Source organism: Convolutriloba macropyga, chromosome 5 (assembly GCF_964194025.1).
Source record: "Convolutriloba macropyga chromosome 5, txConMacr16.3, whole genome shotgun sequence".
NCBI lineage: Eukaryota > Metazoa > Xenacoelomorpha > Acoela > Convolutidae > Convolutriloba > Convolutriloba macropyga.
Genome location: NC_134472.1, coordinates 47,735,089 through 47,755,679, shown reverse-complemented (window position 1 = coordinate 47,755,679; position 20,591 = coordinate 47,735,089). Strand labels below are relative to the sequence as shown.

The following is a 20,591-nucleotide window of genomic DNA, read 5'->3' as shown; positions in this document are numbered from 1 at the left end:
CCTAAGGTTACATGTGTCTTTCATTAAACATTAGCGCTGAATGTTGAAATGAACATACATGTAATCCGTCTGAACCTGTTTTATGACCTTAAGCGGACTGCTCTACGTACATTGTTTGTGAAAGAGCACATGTGGTTCTAAAACGCTAATCAGTACCATGAAACAATCATTCTCTTTAATATTCGCCCTTTACAAAACTCTTATCAGTTGAACCATTCTATATTTAGCACTATGTAAAAATTGTTGTGTTTTACTTCCACCAGGGGAGACATTACACACTATTTCTTGATGAAGAACAGTTGAACAAGTTTCAAATTTCAACAAAATCAGAATGCCAATTACAGCTGAAAAAGACGGCGAGTTTGGAGACGCTCATTTTGACGTTTCTAAGAATGAAAAACGCTTGATTCGAGTCACGCCCAAAACATATGAAAGAACAAGAACTTATATCTTTCTAAAATTATTCAAAAAGAGTGAACATGACTATGAACTTCAACAAAGATTAACCCTGACTTTCTAAGAGTTTGAAAAGTTGTCAAAGAAAACTCCAAAAATTCGAGCGGCTGCTCAAAACTCAAATGACATTGATTCAACAACTAAACCAACCCCGGCAAAACGACCAAGGTTAAAGCCAAAAGACGACGAACACGAATTATCTGATCAAGAGTAAATTGTAAAGAAAATGGTGGAAGCTATGTATGAGCGCTCACCTGCCTACTTCAAACAATTTCGAAAGAATTTCAGGTTTTTCGTTTCAGAAGAGAAACCATCCTCAATGTTTGCCAAGAATTACGCTGTATGCATGCATTATGAAAACGGTTATTGTGAAGTGTTACCCTCTAACCATTATCATGCGTTGTTTGATGTGTCTGACGTTTCTACGGAAATATTGAAACAAAATAAGCTTTATACAGTTCCTTGTTTGTACACAACATTCAATTTTTTTTTCAAATGGAGCCACAGTGGAGACAACTGGAGAGATTTTCGAAAAACTCAAACTAGCTGCGGAATACAATGGTTCAGCACCGTTGACAAAAGGAGATCAGCCGGCATTCAGAAGCGCTTACCAAATTTGATCAATGCCCTGAGCAGAAACCACGGCCAAAATGGATTTGTTGGTTACAAATCTCTGGATAATGCTGAGAGAACATTGAATCAGCAATTAAAAACTAACCGGATATCAACTGAAACTCTAAAGAGATTTGAAAACTTTTTGCATGGTTCTCATTCTGCTTTTTGCCAAATATTGGATATTTTTGTGAGTGGCTATGAGAAGTTAGATATTGACAAGGATGTTTTGTGTGTACGCTTAGTTTTTGAAGAAAAAATCAAGTTTTGAAAAAAAATTTATTTAATCAAATCATGTTAGTAGTGTTAGAGCATCATATGAAGCGCAAAAAGTATCAATTCAACATCACTCAATTTTACAATTTCTTTTCCACCAAAAAGATAATGAGCAATATAAATACAAAATAAGCCACACAATATTGAGTTTGGTTTTTGTATTGGCTGGTTTCTTAGCAATTCATATACAGTTTGTATATTACCAGCAGAGGAAACAATTGTGCAAATGTTTATACGAAGTTAGATTTTGTCCCAAGGGATCCGCAAAAATATAATCTCCGTTCCTTCGACAAATCAGTATCCAATGTGTTCCAATTGATTGAGAAGTTGATACATTCACAATAATGATACTGTTCTCAGATAAGTGCAACGGAAAATTGTCAGATGCAAACACAACATGAAATTTGTACTTCAAACGTTTACATCCTTGAACGAGGTTGTTTATTTCATCTTCATCCATCAATTTGTAAGAATATGATTTTTCGAAACTCTTCGTGCAGAGTAGATAAGAATTGTGCTCGTTTTTTCACCAATTATGAAAATTTTAATATTACTGAGCAACGCGGCTGAAAACTTAAGTTCAATTGAAATTGAACAATTGGTAAGTTCAGGGTGAATAAAATCATGTGACGCCTGCTGAGTGCTGGTGAGATCAAACACCATAATAAAATGGTTAGGGTATTCAGACAAACTTATTCCATGTCCATTGTCAATATAGGCTAAATCTGACATTGTGTTGAAGCACAAGCGTTTTACGTCAGCTGTATTTTTGGGGCTGTCTGCAACGGGGAGTCCATTTTGATAAATACATATCTGCTCCAGATTAAATTTACGAAAGTGAAATGGATTGAGTTGTTTGCTTCCTAAGAAAACTTCATTTGTGTTAAGACAAATGGCAAGACGTCGAATAGGCTCCCTGCTAAAAACATCTTCCTGTTTCCAACTTTGCAAACCAGTAGAAGCCAGAAATGTTTTTGTTATAGTTTCTGAGTAAGGATAGGACGCTGGGCTTGTTAGTAAAGTTTTTTCAATGGCAGAAACGACGCCGTCGTTCAATGTCATTTTTCTCACATACAAAATAGCTTCTATAATTTTCACTTTGTATGATTTTCCAGCATCGTCAGATATTACAACAAAATCATCTATTGATCTTCGAAAGGAAATTCGCAATGTGACTCCACTCAAAAGATGTCGATCACATGTAAAAAAAATCTACTGCCACTTTTCCATAAAATGTACATTCAGCAGATTGTCTAACCAAAGGTTTTCGTCTGTTAACTTCAGCTGTTGCTATCGCTCCAGGATTATCCTCATACGAATAACCTTGGCAAGCCAACCAAGTAGCCTTTGCGTCTTTGTTGTGAGAGAATTCGGTTTCAATGAAACTTTTTTGAGCATAATTTCCATTTGCATTTGAAATTTTCAGTCCGTTGGCAGATACTGTACAGTCAGAAAAGAGTGAATGTAAAACATTATTACAAAAGTAAGGAGCGTCTGTTTTGGTTACATCTGCTGCAGCTCCAGCATCATATTTTAAATCAGCTTCAGAAGCCTGAACTATCTTGCATTTGATTTCCAGGAAAATTTTTTGCAGATCAATAAAATTATTTCTGTCTCCAGCAACCTCAAACTCAAGCATGGGTCCGTTAGGACTGTAAACTGGCCCTACTTTTTGACAAAAGCTCCCATCAAAAGATACAAGAAGCGCTGGTTTTTCGAATAAATCCAAGGAACTATGTGTTGCCTCTGTTAGTAACATATTACCGATCATCTTTAACTTTGGCAAAGAAATCCGACCGACTTCTCTTGGCTGTTTGTATTTTGAAATGATCACCTTACTTTTTTTGCTACCTTTTCTCGCTTTTGTACCTGAACGTTTAGATCGTCTACGATTAATTCGCCTTTGCCTCATTCGCAGTGCTAATGAGCTTCCTGTTTGCTTTTTGACTGTATTTGAAATCGTGTTTTTCAGCGCTTGCTTTGGAGATTTTTTTTTTTACTGACAACGTCCATTAACTCTGGTACGCTTTGTAACAGAAGTTCTTTTCCAACACGTTTTGCTGCTGGTAAAATAAATTTTCTTGCAATAGGTAGAGCGATTCTTCCGATACCATTTGCTAAAAATCCAAAACCGCTACCTCTTTGCCTATAGTGCCCAAAAAAATAAGGCAATGCAGATGCTTGATTGGTGTAGTATGAATCCATTGCTTTTACTAACCAAATTTTTTAAACTGTAACGTCAAAATGACTTTTCCGGTCCCTGAAAAGGGGACTAATTGACCTCTTTCGGCGCGTAGTTCTGTAGAAATTGACTGAATCGTATTTGAAAAAAGTTTTTTGTAGCCCAAATTCGAAAAAACTATTCGGTGTGTTGGTTCAAGCTCGCAGACGCTACCGTTTTTCAATCGTTGTTTTGAATCAATGACTCGTAATAAAGGTGCTTTTGCATCGCCCTCGTATTGATACTCAATAATGTTTGTATAAATGAATATCAAATGTTTCCCGGGGCACAGATCAGCTGGAAAGTCACCCATAAAAGCCTTCGTATCATCTTTTTTATTAGTTTATTTGCAGTTGTGTCCATTTTGTACCTCATGTGTGTTCCTCGTCCATCAGGGACACACTTGAAACCAATAATGCTAGGAGTTTCATCGCTTGGAAACGTAATTCCCTCTTGTTTTCCGAAGACAATTTCAAATTTACCAGAACTTTTAATTTCTCTGAAAGAAAAATTTGGTAAACCAACAGTTCTTTTAATGGTAGCTAACAACTGTGGCACAGTATCAAAAGTTCCTGGCATGAAAGCTAATCGCTCACAGTTGTATGGATGTGATATGACATTGGCTCCAGATCGATTTCGTTGGTGATCTTCTAAACCACTTAAACTGTAAGAAATTAGGACTCCGTTTGTGATGTGCTCTATTTTTGTTGGAAAAATAATTTCACTCAAAGCTACTCTCCAGTCTCCCGACAATTGTATTTCATCATTGAACAAATTCCTGAATGAAGCCAATGTGTTTTGATCGAAGATCTCCATCGAAGCCGAGGAGAATACATGTACCGTAAACTCATCTTCAAAACGTTTACTTGCCATTTTGCACAGGCGACTCTCGAACTAATTGGAGTTCGGGTTGATAGAATTTACCCTTATTAATTTCCTTATCGGTATCGATAAGAGAATACGTTGGAGGGTTCAATGTTGGGATAGACGAAATTTCAAAAACCTCGTCTGTTAATGACTGTTTGTAACCCCTTCCAAACGTCTCCTCTTTTTTCAGTATTCGTACAAGATCACCGACAAAAAATTTTGGTTTTTGAGAATATGTTGTATTCGCAATCAACGATACCCGTCGCGGAACGTTTTTTTCGTGACTTTGTTTGGAGCAAGATTGATTGTTCGATTACCTCTAGAATTGATAGTTTTATCAAATGAATCCAGTTTATCTAGATATGAATAGGTCCACTTTTCTTCTAAGTATCTGTATATTATTTTTTTGAGGGAACGTATATTTCTTTCAGCAAAAGTATACTTTTTCTCACTGAACGTACTGTATAAATGAAAGCACCGAGGAACTCTGTGCCATCATCGACCCAAACTTTTATAGGTTGCTTATGTTTGATCTTTTTTTGAAAGCCTCTGCAGTTTCTGTAGCATATTTTGTTTTTAGGGGTCAAATCTGAGATATCTTGACAGAAAGTCAACTGCAACAAGAAAGTATTTCACACCACTGTTGTACTTTGCAAGTTTATCAACAAATGCTAGATCTACGGACCAGATCTCATTTAGGTCGTTAACAAGTACTTTAAGCCTTGGAAATCTGGGGCGACGTGAATGATATTTGGTGAAGGATGGTTTCGTTTCCAGATACATTTTTACTCTTTCATTGATAATTTCCTCAAATTTTGCAGTCGTTCTGCGTTTTCAAATGACGCAGGTCCTTTTAAATAGAGGTTATCAAGTTTCTTCACATCAACTATAGAAAGCCCAGTCTTTTTTACTCGTGTCTTCGTCTGTCTTCTTTTTGCTCTCATCAACTTTTGGCTTTGCACTTTTTTCTTTTGTCTCAGATCTTCCTCTTGGTTGTTTTTGTTTCTGTTTCTTTTGTTTTCGAGTGGGTTGCTCTTCCTCTTCTTCGCTGTAAAACTCATCAAGAACTTTTTTTGCACGAGTATTGTAAACCAAGTGGGCTGCTATATCAAGTTCCCTCAATATTTTGGAATACTTTTGCACGTCAATTTTTTTGGTAGGTTGTTGTAAATTGTACAAGAAATTTGTCACCTTCACATCAATTGATTCTGATTTTACATCATCTGGATCATTTGTTCCATCACCGATACTCCTTTTTCTCGTGATACGTCTATCAGTGCTTGTGTCAGCATCTTTTTTTCCACTGCTCTGCTCAAAATTTGGATTAGATCTTTGTAGGAGCGATAACTGAGTGGCTTTTTGTTGATATATTGGATTATCAAAAGTTTCTTCCTTGGTTGGATTTTAAGATATGAACATCCTCTTGGGAATCAAAACAAATTCTTCTGCATGCAATATTTGACTTTTAAGTAAAGATAGCACGAGAATGCTATTGCCTTGATAAGTTGTGATTTTTTTGTCAAAATTTTGATAATAACTGCTGAAATGAGTCCTCTTAATTTCTTAGTAACTTTTTGTTGACTGAAACATTGCCATTGATTACCTTGAGCAAACACTCGCACAGAAAATTTATAAAACTATTTGGTGCTTCTTTGAGGAACTTTCTGGAATTACTATCAGACAGCTCAAGCATTTGCTTTAGCATACAAAACTCTTTCTCTCTCATCTGTTAAATTAGTTATGACCGCTTTGGAGGAAGGTAGATAAGAAATTGTTGGACCTGGTTGTACAATATTTGAACAATAACGCAAGGAGTCTGAAGTTTTTGGATCCAAGTCGATGAGTAAGTGTCCAATGGGTAATTTTGTTGCTAACTCGTAGCTTTCTTTTAAAAAATTTGTGTTGTTTAACTGTTTGCCAATATAGGTGATCTGCTGTATGTCTCTAGGTGATTTGAACAAAATGATGTGGGTTGTATTGAGATCAATAGTTTTTGACCATTTACTCTGTTGGAATAAGTTATGCTTAACGTAAATGACGCTATTTTTTTTCTATGACATCGAGCAGTTGCGAGTTTAGAAAACTATTTGTCATTGAAAATTTCCTCGCAAGAATCGTCAAAAACAAGCAGACAGTTTTCCAGCTGTGAAATGAAATCAAATCCAGAAAACTTTATGAAAAAAGTGTTCAAGTTACGCTCTATAGAGCTGAACTTTGGTTGCTCATGTTGATAGAAGTATTAAATAGATTTAAATTTTGGGTAAAAAGTGTTTCTCAGTAACATTTGAAATATGAGCTCAGTTTTACCACAGCATGACGGCCCACAAACAGCCATGAATAATCTATCGCTTTTTTAAATTATCTTGTTCATAGCTTCGGATTAGGAAGCGCGTAGCCAACTGTGCATGACAGGAATGAAAACCAAAATGTTGACTCTTCACAATCAAGATGAAAAAACACAAGTTTGATCAACGACACACCAATACGAAACAGTATTATTACAATTTGAGTAAAATACACTACTTCTGATTGTGGTAGTCTAGAGTTACAAAATTTCCAAGAGCGTCTCTCTTGATTTTCTTCATTGAAAACTAAATCATTCAAGCTTATTCCAGCAGGAGAATCTATCTGGTCTTCTTTATCACTCATTTGAAAAGACGTTTTGATCAAAAATGAATTAAAACATCAGTTTTTTGTGTGTTAGCTCATTATTTTGTTAATAACTCTCTCAACCATAAAAAATTCATATGTAGTATATCTAGAGTCTTTGTCTTCCTTCTTGTAAGTTACTTTGTAGTTCGATTGCATGCCATAATCCTTTGCGTAGTAGACAATTGACTTCACGTTCCCTCTGCTGACTACCTGCTTGATTTCATCAGGGAGACTTTCGTCGTCCAGGCTCACTTGAACTGGGGTTGGCGACTTGTGCATAGGTAAAGGGGTTAGTTTCAGTCTTTTCATTTTCTCTTGTAAAGACATGGTACATTTGAAAGTATTCAAGCCGTGAAAGATATTTCTTCAGTGTCTCAATCTCCGATAAGTTGCTGTTGTTTCCTCAGAATGGATTGCCTACCATTCTAAAATAATCTGTTGTTTCCTCTGAATGGATTGCCCACGTGATTCTACTTTATCTTCTCTGACCAAAGAAAGATTTATTTGATTATCATTCGTTATGCAACTGCATACTGTCAAACTTGGAGATAAATTCACTTGAAGAACAGAAAGAGCTACCTTCTCCACTCGACGGCTCATTGGCGGGCAATGTTAGCCAATAGAAATACAACTGTGCTTTTCTTTTAGCGCAATGTCTTTTCTTTTGTTTCTCAGGCAAGTAAAGAGAGTGTAGAGTACAAGTAAAATGTTTAATTGGGTAACAATTTCCTCAACTTTACGGCATGAAAATGTATCCAAATCTATCACTTCTCTCTGAAAAAGCGTTTGCAGTGATTCAGTTTACTCTTTCCCTTTAGCATAAAACTTTCCTGAAGGAAATCGAAGTTTGATTGCAATAAAAATTTAAGATATAAACCAGTAAGGATAATTGCCACTATTCCACGACAAACCGTGTAAGAACCTACTAACCCACTGATGAGATTTTCTCTCACTAGTGGATAGTGAGTTGTAAGAAACTGGTGGAAGGAACAAGATTGTGTCTGTGTAGTTGTTTGAGCAAATCGATAACTCCTTATTTTTAAAATCCGATTTCTTATGACGAAAATCTTCAAAATATAACAACAATAAAAGACAACAACTTCTGGCTTCAACATTCCAGCAAACTAAATAGGTTTCGTTTAAATGTTTCCACGAAGAGGCAAAACATTAATCCAGTCATGTGACCAATGTAGGCGTTTGTGATTGGACACGGTAAAACGTATGAATAACCAGGACCTTTCTGACTGTGCTCTGCAATAAAACCCGAGGCGTCATGAAGTATTGCATGTAATCGAAGGCATTTATATGACTTAAGGTATTTGTCTAGTGAAGAGTTGTCTATACCTATAAGACCACCATATGGTCTCAACTTGAGAACAATTTCAAGGTTAAAATCTGGGTCCAAATAAAGACATGCTGCCAAAAAATATACAAACCGCTCACTGTATTCCGGATAGTCTAGTTTTATTTGATCATAAATTTCATGAATATTTTTCAAATCTACCGTTGCAATGGTTGTCATGCTGATTTGCAAATGATAAAATGAAATAATGAACTTAAGTTCGTTGCTTTTTCATATAAGAAAAAAAATCAATTTGACAAAATTGTTTTTTTTTGAGAAAGTTTTTGACTTCTATTTTTATGTAGACTATTTCAAAGAAAATAAAAGTCAACAAAAAACTGTTTTTTGAGAGCTCTTTCACAGCGCAAAATCCATTTCAGACAATTTTAGGATCGAATTTTACTTGGAAAAACTTTCGAAAAAAATTCAAAATTTTCAATATTATGACCCCCATACTGCATAGGTGAAAAAAGTGAAATCAACAAAAAATTATTTTTGAGTGCTCTCTCATAGCGCAAAATCCATTTCAGACATTTTTAGTACTTTGAAAAACTGAAAATTTTTCGAAAAAAAATTTGAAAATTTTTGAAATTTTTTCCAATTTGTAGGCATCAGGTGTCTCATATAAGGTTTTTCGAGTTTTTAAAAAAATCATATTATGTTATTCTATGAGTTTAGGATCTATCCAGTTATTCTCTAGTGAATATTGGAACAGCTGTAATTTGCCCAGTGATTGTAGGGTGGTGGGTTCGAACACCACCCCTACAAGAAATTTTACCTCTGAAAAAGTGATTTTCTCCATTTTCTCTAAGTCAAATCAAGTTTTTTTGGTTAAGTTTTGCCAGCCTGGGTGAGAATCACTTTTTCAGAGGTAAAACTTTTTGTAGGGGGGTTCGAACCCCCCCCCCCCCCCCCCTACAAGCACTAGGCAAATTACTATACTACTCCCCCCAGTATGTTATGCTCACCCCAATTGCAGAGCACGTGTTATTACATGTTAAAAAAATCATTATGTAAAAATTTGATACGTGCGTCGGGGGGGGGGGGGGGTGCAAATAATATGCACCCACTAAGCTGATAGAAACGGAGAAAACATCCGAATTTCAGTTCGTTTGTTTTATCGATTGTAAACTATACGTGCTATAAAACGTCTTGTAATGACTTACAGACTCTAAGTTGGGTGAGTTCCAGAGGTGTGTTCCATATATTTTATTACAATCAGAAAAACATTTCATAACGGGCATGCCAATTTTGCCCAAGTGTAAGCCTCAACTAACGGAAAGACCAGGTTTAACCCAGAATGGGCATGAAAAGACCATGCTTCAGTAAAATAGACCAAAAAAGACTTTAGTTTGACTTCAATGCGCAAATGGACATTAGCTCGACCCAAATTTGATGCTCGAATTTAGTTTTACCCAAAATTTTAAATTTTGATTTCATCGATTTAATTTTCTGAGCCAAGTGTGACCATTCATTATTGTATGGAAATTTATTTCGTTTAATTTGCCTTCCTATAGGACAAATATAGGTTTAACTTGTGATTCGCCTGGGGAATCAATCGCAACGACTAATAATAAGTGATTTGACTCCAGTACACCAATCACTCTTGCAGAGTATAACACGATTCAAGGAGTTGTTCAAAGGGAACGCAACTTCAAAATTTGTAATCAAAAGTTAGTAACTGGGGACCAAATCAAAGAAAATTTTTTGTTTAGCTTGTTTGCGAAAAAAATGTTAGTTTTCACTTTTTTGTTCATTAGCCAGCGAAAAAGTTTCAAAGAACTATCAAAGACTATTTCAAAGAAAATAAAAGTCAACAAAAAATTGTTTTTGAGAGCTCTTTCACAGCGCAAAATCCATTTCAGACAATTTTAGGATCGAATTTTACTTGGAAAAACTTTCGAAAAAAATTCAAAATTTTCAATATTATGACCCCCATACTGCATAGGTGAAAAAAGTGAAATCAACAAAAAATTATTTTTGAGTGCTCTTTCATAGCGCAAAATCCATTTCAGACAATTTTAGTACTTTGAAAAACTTTAAAAATTTTTCGAAAAAAAATTTGAAAATTTTTGAAATTTTTTCCAATTTGTAGGCATCAGGTGTCTCATATAAGGTTTTTCGAGTTTTTAAAAAAATCATATTATGTTATTCTATGAGTTTAGGATCTATCCAGTTATTCTCTAGTGAATATTGGAACAGCTGTAATTTGCCCAGTGATTGTAGGGTGGTGGGTTCGAACACCACCCCTACAAGAAATTTTACCTCTGAAAAAGTGATTTTCTCCATTTTCTCTAAGTCAAATCAAGTTTTTTTGGTTAAGTTTTGCCAGCCCGGGTGAGAATCACTTTTTCAGAGGTAAAATTTTTTGTAGGGGGGTTCGAACCCCCCCCCCCCCCCCTACAAGCACTAGGCAAATTACTATACTACTCCCCCCAGTATGTTATGCTCACCCCAATTGCAGAGCACGTGTTATTACATGTTAAAAAAATCATTATGTAAAAATTTGATACGTGCGTCGGGGGGGGGGGGGGTGCAAATAATATGCACCCACTAAGCTGATAGAAACGGAGAAAGCATCCGAATTTCAGTTCGTTTGTTTTATCGATTGTAAACTATACGTGCTATAAAACGTCTTGTAATGACTTACAGACTCTAAGTTGGGTGAGTTCCAGAGGTGTGTTCCATATATTTTATTACAATCAGAAAAACATTTCATAACGGGCATGCCAATTTTGCCCAAGTGTAAGCCTCAACTAACGGAAAGACCAAGTTTAACCCAGAATGGGCATGAAAAGACCATGCTTCAGTAAAATAGACCAAAAAAGACTTTAGTTTGACTTCAATGCGCAAATGGACATTAGCTCGACCCAAATTTGATGCTCGAATTTAGTTTTACCCAAAATTTTAAATTTTGATTTCATCGATTTAATTTTCTGAGCCAAGTGCGACCATTCATTATTGTATGGAAATTTATTTCGTTTAATTTGCCTTCCTATAGGACAAATATAGGTTTAACTTGTGATTCGCCTGGGGAATCAATCGCAACGACTAATAATAAGTGATTTGACTCCAGTACACCAATCACTCTTGCAGAGTATAACACGATTCAAGGAGTTGTTCAAAGGGAACGCAACTTCAAAATTTGTAATCAAAAGTTAGTAACTGGGGACCAAATCAAAGAAAATTTTTTGTTTAGCTTGTTTGCGAAAAAAATGTTAGTTTTCACTTTTTTGTTCATTAGCCAGCGAAAAACTTTTTTCAAGGAGGTTATATTTTAAACAGGCAAAGGAGTTGTTCAAATGAAACCAAATTTTATGTGAAAATTTCTGTGTGTAATTTGACTGTTTAATAATATTCTGGCACGGCAATTTTTAGTATTCTGTTTCAGTTTTATGCGAGCGTTTATCGGGAAGTGACTCAAATTTGGAATCAATTCTGTTTTCTGACGGAGAGACACAACTGCCATTAATCCCAGAACTCACTTCTTCCAAGTCGGCAGAGGAACAGTTTCATTGTTCTATTCCTTGGAAACGAACATGGGTGATCGTGAAAGTCAAGCCTTACGATAAGGAAGGACTTTCCATCCGTTTCAGATCTAGGAGTCTAATTCGGAGTCGCGCATGAAGTAGGGTACTTCTTTGCGCTCTCTGCTTTTTTAATTTTTTAAAACTATTTTTTACTTTTTTTTTAATATTGTTGCGCGCCTTTCTTAAATTATTCGCCTTATTGGTGGCTCCTCATAAATAATGATTTCATAATTGGAGAATGATAAAAATGCGCATTAACCAGAAAAGACTATTTTGTAGTGCCAGTGATGTCGCTGCCAGCGCTAACATAAAAAAAACTATTAGGAAGCACCATTGCCAAGGTATCGAGTGCCCTCAACGACGGTTGATTTTTTAAACAACGCTAGTTGTTCCCGGAGAGAAAAATAACATCATATGGAGGCTTGTTTTTTCATTACATAGGTTGGGAATCTATAACTGGGCAATCTTAGTTTCAAGGCAGTGGTTAACTTACTTCCTTAAAATGTTGTAATTATACTTTCAAGTGTAAAAGTAAAAAAATAACCACAATAAAATATGTATAAATTTTCATCTTTCGTTGATTTTTGTTCTTTTTTTAACATAATTAACACGTTTGCCATATAGCATATTTCTTGAAAGGGGGAAATGGATTCTTCAGGAGTCCACGATTAAATTGCCTGATTATGCAGAGAAAAATGAGAAAGCGTTAGAGTGGAAAGTGAACATGTTGACAAATGTTGTCAATCTCAAAGTGGAAGTCACTTCTATGGATAAGAGCACAACTACTGTTAGTACCATAGTTGCTCCATTTTAGATAGATTCCAACAATGCCATTTAAGAGTGCACGTTCGTGTCCTGGCTTTTTTCACGAGCTCGGTCTTAGTTTCAGACTATCAATAGCCGAGTAGTAGACTTTAAATCAGATACGCACGACATGGAAAATATTATCCTTTTTCTAAAACTTGGTTGCTCGATCAACATAAGATAGGTCATAAGTTTCCGGATCAAGATTGTCTGCAGCAGTTTCGTGAAATTTACCATTTTTTTTCTAATTTTCTCTGCTTGGTAACTTTTTTGAAAAGTTGTGCTTTTAAAGTTCTCTTTAAATGCGCGGTAAAAAGTAGATTTTTCAAAACTATATGTTTTTTTCTGTATTCACTGTTGGGGATTTTGCCGGCAAGATTTGAACTGTTTTTAGACGAACAAAACACGGATTGTGTACTAAAAATTACCCTTTTGCAGTTGCAGAGTAACTTCACAACCGAATTTTATCGCGCTCATTTTCAATCCATTGTCTGTTTTTGCTGCTTTTTGCGTAACAACACAGGATGAATTTGTTTTCCTTAATTTTTTTTGCTTGATATCGTGATACTGATACTGGATATGACCATGAAACTAAAACAAATTCACTCTCTGACCCACATTTATCATTCAATTTGATTTGCGTTTCTTAGGCTGAACTGAAGAATTTAACATTCAACAAGAATAACAAACAAGAATGCTGCAGCTGATATGACTTTTGAACCAGAGCGCGGGATAGACAACTAAGAAGCTTTGCTCTGAGAAAACAAATAGTTTCTATGAATGTCGAGTATATCAATTTAATTATCTCACGGCGGTTATTATTTGCCTTGGGATTATTCGCCAATTGAAAAATCAATCTGAAAATCTATGAGCATTTCTCTGGTCAGAGTATACACTCTGGTAAATAAGTTGTGTTCATAAGATGGAGATTGGAATGATGGAACCATATAAGAAAGCATAATAAGACTCTCGAAGAGTGGACCAGTTGGCTCAATGGAGAGCTCAAGATTGCAATCAATTAAGAAATTGAGAGGCCGCAACCCACAATGTTGCTAAATTTTAACTCTCACTATAATGATGTTGAGATAGAATCAACAAAACAAGCAGAGTTGTTCTAGCATGTCTCCTTTTTTGTAGGGAAACATATTGAGTATGTTCCCCAATCTTTTTATCACCCATTTATCATTATTTTAACTAAAATGGTCATTTAAAAATGGGGAAATTGAGTTTTAAAAAATGCATTTGTTGACATTCAAAGTATTTTCCACGTTTTAAGATTTTTCCTGCTGTGGTAATTTTGAATTTCAAAGTTTGGACTCTGAAATTCGTGTTTTCCTATTCACTGTGTTTTATCATAGATGAATGTTAATCGTGGTTATTACATTCAAAGCAACCTATTTGGATGATAGATATCTGTAAAAGCTTTTTATAATTATTCTAAACCAAAAAAAATTGATTGGTTGCCTAAGATTGTATTTAAGTTGGTGTTGTAAAGGTTTAACAAACGTTATTTTGTGTTGCTTGGGATTTATTGATGCATTGATATCCAAAGTGTATTTAACTTTTTTGCTTCTATTGTTGCAATAGAAAGACGCGATATTAAAATGCACTATGATTTCTTTTTTCCTTTTTGAGGTCTTCTTGAGATAATTTTGCTCTGTTCAAATAATCGAACCTTTAAGTGCTGAAAGTATGAAACATCGGCTCTACGAGTTAATATGCCATCAATTATCTGTACTGCAAAGACTTCATAATATTCTCTATGGAAGTTTTATGCAACACAAAAACTATTTCATCTCAAATAATTACACTAATCGGATAAAAAGGCTCGGTAAAATTGGGTCGCACATAATATTCGGACAATCATTTTTTTCTTAATTGTCTAGAAATTGAAAAACAAATAGGACGTTTACAAAATTTATATATAATTCGAAAACAATTGCTTTTTGAATTAAAAAAGCTAAAAAAAGAAATTAATTTGTAAAAAAAATTGACTTGCGGCACTAGAAGACATCAAATTTTTGTCCCACACTAGAATTCCCCCATCTCTACTGGCAGCAAAAGTTTGCCAATTTAAATCCCTAAACTAAGTTAATACAAAAATCCCTAAATTTTTACAAAAACTGTTTGCATAGTCATAAAACCATAAGTTAAAACATGAAATCGCCAAAGAGACTGATTTTGTTTCAAGAGAAACAAAATGAGAACCTTGAGACCAAGCTGCAAGTTGACTAAAAAAAATCGATAGAAGCAAAAGTTCCGTTATTTTTTTTGTTGAAAAAATGTCAAAGTCAAATTGGCCATAAGGTATCATTTCAAAGATTTAGATAAATTAATTTTTTCCATTTAATGATGAATTTGATTTTTTTGTTTAATTAGACCTACTCACAAGTCTGTAAAACGTGCAGCACGTGCAAGCAGAACTCCGAACTCAAATGAAAGTTTATGAGAACCTAGCGTCAAAGCCATAAAGACACTGCGATATTTTCTGAAAAAAGGGGCCTTCTTTGCACCTAAATGGTATCTGTTATTGATGGAATTTTGACTTAGAAATGTTTTGTTTTTGTAAACTACATAAAAAAGTTACAGAATTGTTAAAATATTGAAAAATAGATGCCCAATACAATTCGAAACCCTTTAATTGTAAAAATCCACATTGAGATAAGTGCCGGTCATTCTATCGCTGCGTGTTGACCAAAAAACGTAATTGGTTTTAGCTTTAGCGTAATATATAAAATGAAGCAGCATTTTTATACAAAAATCAAAAAAATAACTCTGAAGGGGGACAGAATCACTTCAAATCACTTCAATGTTCTCAAGTCCTTCAAACCTCAAAAACTCTTCAAAATAATGAACTTCAAAACATTTTTCAATTTAGAGTTACACGCTTGAAAGGTATCCTAAAATGCCATTTGTAGTATTGAGAGCTATGAACAGTAGTTAATCCACCAAATCAAGCGCATATATTAAAGAGTTAAATACCACCACTTTAACATGCGGCAAGCAAAATGGCAACATTAACAAGTTTTACTACGTAGTATTTTTTGAGCCTTTACTTTTCCAGTCAATAATTGAGCTCGCGTATAGGCCTGGTTTATCCAGGACCACTTTTAAGCTCAAACAAGAAGACGCGGCTAAGACTGCTCAATTTCACTGCTTCTAAATTGACATTTTGAACGCAGTAAAACTATTAAAAGCAAAACAATTGGTCAGGACAAAGGCAAGAAGTTCACCCACATGAACATCTATGTTATTTTTGATATCAAGAGCAATAAATGAAGAAATTAGGCGCCTAGGCGAAGTTGAATCACGGTCAAAGACTCCCTCGTTTTATTACCCCTAAAACACTAACAAGTTTTACAGATAAGCAGAATTTTTTCTCTCGAAGTCTCGGCTACTAAGAAATTTAGGAAAACATTTCACTATGAACGTGAACGTGGTTTCCAGCCCCTATTGTCTCAAAGCTTCACTGATAATATCGAGAAAGGTGGCAGGATGAAATTGATTATTGAAACTCACAACCGCTACGGACAACGGCTCTTTCTTTTTCCAAAATAATCATTAGTTTGAAAAAGAAAAACAATTTTGAAGAATTTTATCGGAGATATTTCGTAGCTCGGATTTTCTTTACTTTACTTTGTAATCAACTAAACGCAACCTCTGCAATCTAAACTGAGGTTTCGACCTAACACTCACAATAATATATGAACAGCTGAAACCGACCCACTGGTAATTAAGACGCTTCTTCATTTAATTAAACCTTTTGGTGAAAAAAATTCCAGACCACTAATCTAATTTAAAAATTGAGCACTAAACAAGCGTTAGGTGTTAAGCTTATATCCTTGCCTTTGATTTGTTTCTTTATCAGACTGCACTGGCATACATGAGATTTGGCAATTTGTGACAAGCCTATTGGAGGTTGCTCACTCTCAGCGATGAATTTATCGATTGGCCATAATTAACTGAACAAACATTTGATGCGTATCGTATCAAGTCTTACTAGATAAGAATTTAATTAAGGCATAGGTTAATATTGTGTATTCCACATCACTACTCGTTAAAAAAACTTCTGGTCAGTTATATGAAAGCAGAACTTGTATGAAAAGCATCGGTGATCTATTCATATACAATAAAATTGTCTGAATTTTAAAAAGTTTCGTTCGAAGGAAATGAGTATGTTGACGAAAATTAATGTAGATTGTTCTGAATATTGACTTCAAAAATTTGTTGATGATTGGTTCGTGATTTTTGATATGATTTGACCAGATTTACACCTTTCAACTGTGTCGAGAGAGACCTCGCGTGGCGTTACAACCCGCCAAGCAGATTGCGCAACTGGCAGATATTCAGAGTCTGAAAGGGTGTTTCTGCACCTTCTGCTGTAATGTCCTCAACAACCCTATTGATACACGGAAAGAGAACTCAGATGGAGCCGGGAGCAGACAGAACGAGTGTTTGTTCTGCTTAACATGCCTGGATACCTTGACAATGGGATCCAATTTCCACCCAATCACAGGTGGGTCACAGAGCGCAAAATTGAATCATGCTAATGGAATTTACAATTGTGATCTATATTGATACCTCAGCACACTATACACTGTCACCAAAATACCCAATATTACCTAGGGCTTTCTTTGAAGAACGCACACTGTGAAATTTGAGTGTGCACTGAATAGATTTCAGGAATTGAAGGAACAATCTTTTCACGCAGATGGAATCGCAAGTAAGAAGGCTGATATACAAACTGGAAATATGCATTTTTTTCTTGTTACTAGAGGTCGAATTTGCGCCTAGGCTGAGGTCCCAGACTAAAGGCGGCGATGTCCGAACCGAAATGGACACACCACTGGGGGCGCCGTGTGCTACAGGGCTTGGAAACAAGGATGAACGCACGGAAGTCGGGACATATTTATAACAATTTTAGGATCATTAACATATTAACATCCATGAGAAACACTTTCTTGCTTTTGCATAGTGTCCAACTTAACGGGTTAAAAAATGGTTGAACCAACGGGTCAAATCAACGTATACATAAAATATCACATCAAGTGAATGGAAGTGCAGCAGACAGAAATCTGCTCTCTGAATTCTCCACTAATCACAGACTGATAAATCCCTCTTTTATATAACGAATGCTTAGAAATTTTTATTAGTCTTATTTTATCCACTATCTTGTGTATATCATTGACTCTGGCAATACTTAAATATTTTGTCGTAGTAATTTAAGTTCACCATCAGTGTTTGCCAAGAGTCGGTTGGTCACATAGAGTTGGGTAACTCTACTTCGCGGTAGAAATAAGTAGCCATACATCTAAAGTCATTAACGCAATGAAGATAAAGAGAGCCCTTATCCAGTTCTGCCTTAAAAACAATTTAAAAATGGTAAAGATGGGTTGTTTTTACAAAAATTTAGAGCTACTGGTGGTAATACCAAGGGAAGATTTTATACTGAAGTAATAGAAGAAAAAGTATCAGAAGTATTAGAAGATGCGAAAAATTTAAAAATTAATCAAAAAATATCACTCGTCAATCATCAAAAAATATTGAGATTCAAATGGTCCGGTCATGAACGCACGAATGTCTGAATTTATTCAGTCTTTGAGACAAGAAAGTGAAAAAAATGAGTCGCACGAACGTATGGTCATGGGTACTCCGTCACTTAGTCCATGGGACGGTTTGGGGACGATCTTTGGTACACTCTTGTTCCAGAACATCAGCTGTTTAGAACTCGGCAACTCAATATTTTATAGCACCAATTAAATATATAGAGTTATTGATTTCTTCCGTTTTTGATATTAATATATTATATGCAAATCCGTAAAGGATGAAATTTCTTGTTTCTCAAATAGACATAAAAAACATATCCGGATACCTGTTCCACAGTTGTTGTTGTTTTGCAATATTTACAGCAACAAACAGCCACTAGCAACCACTAAAGCCACTACAGACACCAACAACACACTTACATACTTTGGTCTCATTCATTAAAAACAAAAGTTCATCAAGACTTGGTTCCGCTTGGAACCCCTCGATAACGAAAAAATTAGCAAGAAACGGTCTTTTTAATAGCCGCGAAGCGATAGCGGCTATTATTGGGACATCGTGGTTATTTTTTAACTCGTTGTCTCCATCGATGATTCTTTTGATCTGACTTCTTGAAAATTACTTTTTCAATTTCAGCGATTTCTACTGCTTTGCAGTTAAAATTTGTGAACGTGATGTCATTTGTTCTGCTTTTAGGCTGAACTGGCTTAATGAACTTTAATAAATCAATAGTTTGCATCTAAGTAGTTCCAAATGTATATGCCCTAGTTCTTGAGTATTAGAGTCTTGAGTTTTTGATTTCGAATATGAATTTAGCAAAAGCTCCATTAGGGACTTTTCCTTATAGAGCGTCTGTGTCTCATAAAAATGACAGTCCGAATCTAACCCAAAAGGTCTAGTGGTCTATTAAAAAGCTGATGGTCGATCTGTCAATCTTATTTCTTTAGTTGTTTTAATTCATGGTAGGCCACAAGCATCTATCGGGGCTGTTTTCCAGCAACCTGCCGGCTATGCTGTTAAAAAAGCTATCATTTAAAAACAATTAGTATATTTTGATGTTTAATGTAATAATAAATGCTTACAAATTTTGTATAAAGCAATTAACTTTTTTTTGTTTCAAGTATCTTTATCCTTTTGGTTATGATCTAATCTTCTTTTTCCGAAAAAAATTATGTTTTTGCGTTCTTGTTTTTGGGATAGGTCAACAGAATGCACTCCTTAATCAACCTGCTTTTTCTCTACGAAACGTTTGTCCAGAAGAAATTTTTTCCTTGGAAAAAGTTAAAATTGAATCATGGAAAACACTACCAAGGTTATGCATAAAAATTTGACGACTTGTTATGTAACAATGCTATCACCCTCGAAAAAATTAAGTGTACTTTATTTTAATCTAGTTGTCAACTTTTAGCTAATTCATTTCTAACATTTTTAAGACGCTTTTCGAAGTTTTTAAAACTTGATTTCTTTGAATAAGCAAGAATGAATGCTGTCAAAAACAAATAGTCTGATTTTTGCATTTGATATTTATAGGCAGGCCAATTTGTTTGAATTACTTTAATATCAGCGACAATTGTTTTGGAGTAAAAAAAGCGTGGATGATGAGATATTGAATTGGAAACAAGGACTTAGTTACAGTCTTAATTGTCCTACTGAAATCAAGCATACCTACAATTTGCCTACGTTAAAAATCCACACTTCCTTGAAGATAGAGTGGGTTCTAATATCATGGTGTGCGCTCAATTAGGTGAATTAATGGAAGGCCAGTGGAAGAAGCAACTAGAAGAAGCCAGCACTCTTGTCAATCTAGAGTATCGCTGTATCTACCCCAGGTGTCAGTTCTCATCCTCACAGAATGGAGTGTTGGAACACATATTCAACTGTGATGAGCAGAAGACAGATTGTCCCTTTCTAACTGATCAGCTGAGTGAGGCAACTGAACCATGTGAAGGATGTGGCAAACATATCATTGTTACTCAGAAAGTAAACGTTTCAAATATAGTTTTCGTTACTTGATATTAGGTATTAGGTAGGATTGATTGCATCTTCCGCAATCGCGTGCGGCGACTGACAATAAAAGTACTAAAAATTATTGTGCGTGCGAGTCGAATGATTAAATTTTGGCTCATAACAAAGCTGTGTCAACAAAATATTGGAAAGAAATCAGGCATTGACTCGAAGAGTTAGTCATGCTCGACAGAAAAACTCATCATTGCACAGCCAACTACCTACCGTGATACAGGGTTCGCATTCAAAATCTCTTTGCTAGCCTGATACCTACATATAATCA

General features: G+C 35.3%; 1 protein-coding gene across 1 annotated transcript in view; it reads left to right on the top strand.

The window, feature by feature from the left end:
* LOC142339429 (uncharacterized) overlaps positions 1-20,591 on the top strand; it is a 71,255-nt gene that overhangs the window by 9,928 nt on the left and 40,736 nt on the right. Inside the window, exons 2-5 of the mRNA XM_075389455.1 lie at positions 11,818-12,001; positions 12,617-12,743; positions 17,027-17,276; positions 20,049-20,284. Of these exons, the coding sequence (XP_075245570.1) occupies positions 11,818-12,001; positions 12,617-12,743; positions 17,027-17,276; positions 20,049-20,284 (797 nt within the window). The remainder of the gene's footprint in view (positions 1-11,817; positions 12,002-12,616; positions 12,744-17,026; positions 17,277-20,048; positions 20,285-20,591) is intronic.